Source organism: Condylura cristata, unplaced genomic scaffold, assembly GCF_000260355.1.
Source record: "Condylura cristata isolate star-nosed mole 26May11 unplaced genomic scaffold, ConCri1.0 scaffold00017, whole genome shotgun sequence".
NCBI classification, from domain to species: domain Eukaryota; kingdom Metazoa; phylum Chordata; class Mammalia; order Eulipotyphla; family Talpidae; genus Condylura; species Condylura cristata.
In genome coordinates, this window is record NW_004567118.1 from 22,459,995 (window position 1) to 22,466,680 (window position 6,686).

Consider the following 6,686-nt stretch of genomic DNA (forward strand, 5'->3'; position numbering starts at 1 on the left):
AAAAAAAAAAAATTTAATGCCAATATTTACACAAGCACAAAAATAAAGTTACAAGATGTGAATGTCCTTTATGAAGAAAACATAAAAGTGCATCAAAATATAATAAATTGAAATAAGTGGAAAACATTCTTGAGTAGACAATCTAGTATTAGAAAGATCTAACTGTCATATATATATATACCCAAATACACACACACACAAACTCAATAGTATAATTAGAAGAAAACAGAAAGGAAATATCTCTAAAAGGAGAACAATAAGACAAGATGGAAAATCAGACTAAAAAGATAAAAATCAGAGGAATATTCAGATATTTATTACACTACTTCTAAACTATAGACATTTTAAATATATGAGGGTTTCTTTACAGCGCCATAACTTGAATGGAAGGAATACGAAAGTCAATAACACATCCGAACAGGTAAAAAAGCTGACGAGACTAAAAAAATCAGTAACTCTCTTTGAGTACACTAGAAAGTGGAGGACAAATGACAAATAGATGCTCCTCAAATTAGAAAGGAAAATAGAGTTATGGCTTACCTGAGAAAAGAATGACCTGAGAAACTGCTCAGACCAGGGCCAGGTTATGAAAATCTGAACTGTTATTGCTGGAGGTTCAGTGTAGACACTCAAGAGTTAAAACTCCAAGAAAATCCAATCATAAAAAGACCCACAAAAATTGTGAGATTTACCTTCAGATTCCCATAGTAAATACAGAGGGAAAAAAAATTCCTTCCTGATTTTAGTAGGGGTAAAGGAAAAGGAATCATTTAAGTATCAGTGCATCTTGAGTTTTATTTAAAAAGGCCTGCCCTGGTTAACCAGAGTTTAAGTAGTCAGGGTATTATCATAATTGAAGCCACCTTACATGAAGAAAAATACTCCACTCTAACTCCCTCTAGTCTTCCTTTCCATCTAAAGCAAGAGGGAAAGAATGAAGACAAGCTTGTGAAAGTCAGACCAGAGTCTCACAGGACTTTGGAAGGCTTTCCTTCCACCCCACACTCTACCACATTACTAAAGGCCTATGTACAGCAATCCCTTTAACCCAAAGCATTATGTATGGCTATTAAGAAAAAAATGACAAGGCATACCAAAAGGCAAAAAAAAAGCAAACAAGCAATCTAATTTGAAGAGAGAGAATCAGAACCAAATCATGTATAAATGTAAAACACATCAGATCGGATTTAACACATCAGATTTAAAACAATTATAATTTAATATGCTAAGAACTCTAATTCACGAGCAGACAGCATTCAAGAACAGATAGAAATATAATAAGAAAGTGAGAAATCATAAGAACCAAAAAGAAATGCTAGAGATTTTAAAAACATTGTAATAAAAATGAAGAATGCCTTTGATCGGTTTAGACTGGACATGGGTGAGGAAATAATCTGAGCCACAGAATATAAGAGATTCCTTGGCAACATGAACAAAAAAAAAGGATAACAGTCTTAAAAAAAAAAAAAAAACCCACAAGACTATCCAACATCTGTGGGACTAGAAAATCTGAAATATACATGATGAGAATAATAAAAGGAAAAGAATCAAATACATATTTGAAACAATAATTATAGGGAATTTCCCCCAAATTAATGTCAGACACCAAACCACAGATCTTGGAAACTCAGACCAAACAAAATGCTGCATTAACAAAATGCCTCATTGGTTAAAAAACAAAACACAACTGATTAAAAGACGATTATCCAAAATATAAAAACTCTTAAAAGAAGCTAACAAACAACCATGTTTAAAAAAAAAAAAAAGGGAGGCCATAAATCTTAATGGATGCCTCACCAAAGAAAAGACATAATGAATAAGATACAGGTGAATATGAAAAGAGCTGAGCCTATATATGTTATCATACATATTACAACAATGAGATACTACTACAAAGCTATTAGAATGACCAAAATCTGAAACACTGACACCACCAAAGGCTAGTGAGGTTATGGAACAAGAGGAACTCTGCTAGTGGGAAAGCAAAATGTCACAATCACTTTGGAAGACAGTTTGGTGGGTTTTTTTTTTAAACAAACAAAACAATCATAACACCCAGTAATCATACTCCTTCCTATTTTCCCTAAAGAATCAGAAACATTTATCCACACAAAACCCTGCACATGGATGTTTATAGGAGCTTTATTCATAACTGCAACAACTCGGAAAAAACCATATCAGAATTATTCAGTAATGAGAAGGACTGAGTTATCAATCCATGCAAAGACATAAGTGACCTAAAATGACTGTTGTAAGTGAAGGGAAACATTCTGAAAAGGATACATGTACAATTCCAACTCCATGGCATGATGGAAATACAAAACTACAGAAACAATAAAAAGATCAAGGGCAAGTAGCATTAGAGTTAAGTACATAACATAGAGAAATTTTAGGGCACTGAAAATATTCTGCATGAGATCATAATGACGGATATTATATGGCTATCTAAACACAAAGAATGCACAATATTAAGAGTGAACTCTCAAACTATGGAGCCCTCCCTGGAGGTGCAGCAGGTTCAAGTGCAGCACTGCAAGCTGGCTGCAGCTGCTTCAGTGAGAGTTTGATTCCTAGCCCCACATGGCGAGGCAGACCTCTCCAGTATCGCCTGCTGCTCCCCTCAGCAGTGTACTTCATCAATCTGCTTATTCTGCTCCCCTCTCTGTCTCTGGTGAATCGTCTCACCACCCCTGCACCTCTGGCCTGTACCCTAGTTCTGTATGCACTAATAAATAAATCTTTTAAAAAATTTAAAAAACTATGGACTTTGGGTGTGATGATATGTCAATGTAGGTGCACACTTGCCAATAAATGTACCATTCTGGTGAGTGCTGTTGGTAACGGGGGAGGTTATTCATGTAAAACAACTGAGATTATATGGGAAATTTTTACTTTTCCTCTTAAATTTGTTGTACACTTAAAACTGCTTTAAAAATATTGTGTGCTAGAGAGAGATCAGTAGGTAGGTATATATATATCACAACATATTTTTAATAATTAAAACTAAGGGTGTGATCAACTAAAACAAATGCAGTGGATACACCAAAAAGATGAGGGATGAGAACTAGTTCCTAGGATTTGGAAGTACCAAGACTGACAGAACCAGTTATGAAAAAAAAAAAAATTTAATGCCAATATTTACACAAGCACAAAAATAAAGTTACAAGATGTGAATGTCCTTTATGAAGAAAACATAAAAGTGCATCAAAATATAATAAATTGAAATAAGTGGAAAACATTCTTGAGTAGACAATCTAGTATTAGAAAGATCTAACTGTCCCTGAATAGGTGTTACAGAATCAATACAATGCCTATCAAAATCTCCAAATCGTTTTTTATAAGATTTGACAAGCTGAGGTTAAACTGATATGGGGGTAGGGAATGGGGAAAGTCAAGAGTAACTGGGATGATTCTGAAAATGCTAGAATATTTTCTACCAAAATACCTCCCCCACCTCATTCTCTTTTCCTTTCTCCCTCTCTCTCTCATACACACACTCAAACACACAAACATGACTTTAAAAATTATTAGACAAATAGATCAGTGGAATAAATTAGAAAACTGAAACCCAACCCTTTATATAAAACTAATATGACAAATCTAGAATTACATATCAATGCTGGAAAAATTCACAGATCCTTACTTTATACCATCTACAATAAAGAATTCCATGTAAAGTGTAGTAAGAAAAAAATAATAAAAATCTTTTACAAAGTACCATAACAACTTGGGAGAGCATGGCAGAAACTACTAGTTGCCTGTCACATGCTTGTACAGAGGTGAACTAACACATATCTAGAGTATTCACTCGGAAGAAACCGTGGCATATGTACACAAAGGCATCTGATACAATACATTCTGAATAAAGGGCCGATGGGAACAATTCAAGTAATCATCAGCAGGAAAATGATAAACTGTGGTTTTGTTGTATTATAAAATTCTGATATTAAGATGAACTAGTACACATCCAGCTATGTATCTTGCAAGTAAGAATAAAAGCACAATCTAGAAGCAACATTCTACATACCACTTTTAAAACTATAAAAACACAAAAATACTGTATGTTATTCATGGATATAGGCATAAAAACAGCTACAGGAAGAATAAATCTCTAACAAGAGTAGAAAGAGGAAAAAGACTTTAGCTGTACCTACAGCATTTTACATCTTTAAAAGAAGACATCTAAAAGAAAAAATGTTATGATGGATGACTGGAGTATTTGTTTTATTTTTTCTCTCTGAAATATTTCATTATTTTAAAAACTTTAATTATGTTTTTAAATGAAATCTCCACACTGCATGACTTTTAAAGGCAAGTAAGTTCCAGCTCTCATAGCACTGTTTATAAACTGCTACTCACTATTGCTTTGGTTTCCATGTTTTCCCTTTTCTGGTCAATAAATCCTGAAATGTATTTGGTCTCAGAACTGTGGCCTCTGAACAAGTAGCACAGTGACTAGTATAAGCAGCTATTAACTAAGTACCTGAAAAACACCTAAACAAGCCTCTTGATATCAACTTCTCCAACCATCTGTACCTGATATTAGTCAATTACTGGCTTTTCTGATCCTGTTCTCAATCAAACCAAAGTTTTTTTTTTTTTAAAGGTTTTGTCTAAGTTCTCCCTTTTGTAGGTTTTCTGGTATCCTTGACTATTTTAAAGAATCCTGGCTGTATTTAATCAACTTAATTTATGCCTCTCTTATAAAACATCTGATGCATTTATGCAATTCATTCCTGGACTTGAGTCAAGATCTTCTGAAGATATCCAGGTGTTGATGAGACACCTTTTATTCTTCGTTTTTTTCCCAAAAGAGGCCTTCCTTTAATTTCTTTTCTTAAATTAATTTTGTTACTTCGGTAGCTTCTCTATTTCTTTCTGCCATACAAATAGATTTTAAAATAGTTTCCTGTAAGGTTTCATCTACCTTCAGAATCCCAAGTTACTGTTTAAGGAAGATGACTAAGCAGACTTCATAGAGGTAGAAATATAATTATGGGAATTTAAACAACTAAGTAAAGGTGTCCTACACAAGAGAGCATGATATAAAGATTTTTAAAAATACTAATCTAGTAAATTAAGAAATATAACGTGTACAAGTAGAAAAGATTCTCACATGAGTGGTCTGACGAGATGTTGTGTGGAACCAAAACAAAGTCATCCGTGTCACAAGAAGAGTTCTTGCTACTAGTACTGGCAGAATCTTTGGACACTTGTAGATAGTTGGGAGGACCCAATGGTGGGGAAGATAAGGTTTCTTCCTGAATATGCTGCATATCTGGAAGGGACTAAAATTAACAAGATAAAATTAAAACTGGCCTAAAGTAAGATGCAAGTCAGAATAGCCATTAGAATAAGGAATATTCTTTTTCATAAAAATGGGCATAATGTTCATTCTACCTAAGAGTTCAAAAAATCTCCTTGGAAAAACACAGTTTAAAGTATCTTGCATAAAAACTTCTAAATTGTTTTCCCAAAAAATGATACCTAAAAATATACTACTTATCCCATGTACATATCTGCCTCTCTAAATTTTTGAGAAAATGAATTTTTATCATCTCAATATCCCAAATTTTAGCTCATGGCCTAACAAAGCAGATATTCACTAACTGTTCACTGAATGACTAAAACAAAATTATCCAGGGGCTTTAAATTATGGCATCCTACACAAAGTTTTAAATAGCCAATGAAGAAAAGGTTATAAATGGGAAAGCAAGAGACCATGTATGTAAAAAAAAAAAGACAAAAAGGATAACTGCATTTAATTAAGCCTAGAGATTATCTGCACACTAAAGATTAAAGATTTGGAAAACCTCAGAGGTGTGGGTGTTTCTTTTGTTAGGGGAAGGAGTAGGTTTGTGGAAGACAGAACAAGAGGTTAAGAAAAACAAATATATTTAAACAAATGCTCAGGCATTAGTAACAAAAGACTTTTGGTCTTTGCCTAGTTTAATGCCTCTCGTGACAACAATTAACTTCATAATTTATTATGTTAAGTCACTACTTAACCCTTCACCACCCTAGCACAGCAGGAAGTATAAGTGTCTATTAAGTACTTGACAACCAACCTAATATTTCTCTTAATACCAACTTTTCAACCTGCAAATAAAGTCAATGACCATATAATTGAACCTGCACATTTTAAACTTGATATTAAAGTAACCAAATCCTCTTTAAGAAAAGCATAAATACTACATATTGCTCTTTAAACCCAAATTTTAAACAATCAATTGACTGCTCATGCTCCTTTGTCATTCAAATCTCCTTCTCACTTTCGTGTGTGTGCACATGACAAAAAAAAGTGTTTTAAGAAGAACTAACATTTTGAGCATCAATCATGAACTTTCCATATACTACCTAAATTTAGCTCTATCCTGAATCCATTTTCTATACAAACAAGCAAAGATCAGAAAAGTAGGAAATTTGCCCATAGCACAATTAAAGAGCAGTTGAGTTGTGATTTTAAATATCTAACTCCACTTCTTTTCAATGGTTTAGGCAGGAACTTTCTCAATTTCTTCCCCTGCCTGCTATTTGTAAAATCATTGGCATCCAGGCTCTCCCTGATGGCACACTGGGATAAAGCACAGCACTAAAGAAGCTAAAGCCACTTCAGCACAAGTTCAATCCCTGCCCCAGAAATGATCCACATGGCACAGCAGACCTCTCCTGACCCACCTGCTGCT

At 33.9% G+C, this 6,686-nt stretch overlaps 1 protein-coding gene across 1 annotated transcript in view; it reads right to left on the reverse strand.

Annotated features, from left to right (window-relative positions):
* Positions 1-6,686, reverse strand: part of ULK2 (unc-51 like autophagy activating kinase 2) — a 75,395-nt gene that overhangs the window by 34,359 nt on the left and 34,350 nt on the right. The window contains exon 13 of the mRNA XM_004684566.2: positions 5,117-5,288. Within this exon, the coding sequence (XP_004684623.2) occupies positions 5,117-5,288 (172 nt within the window). The remainder of the gene's footprint in view (positions 1-5,116; positions 5,289-6,686) is intronic.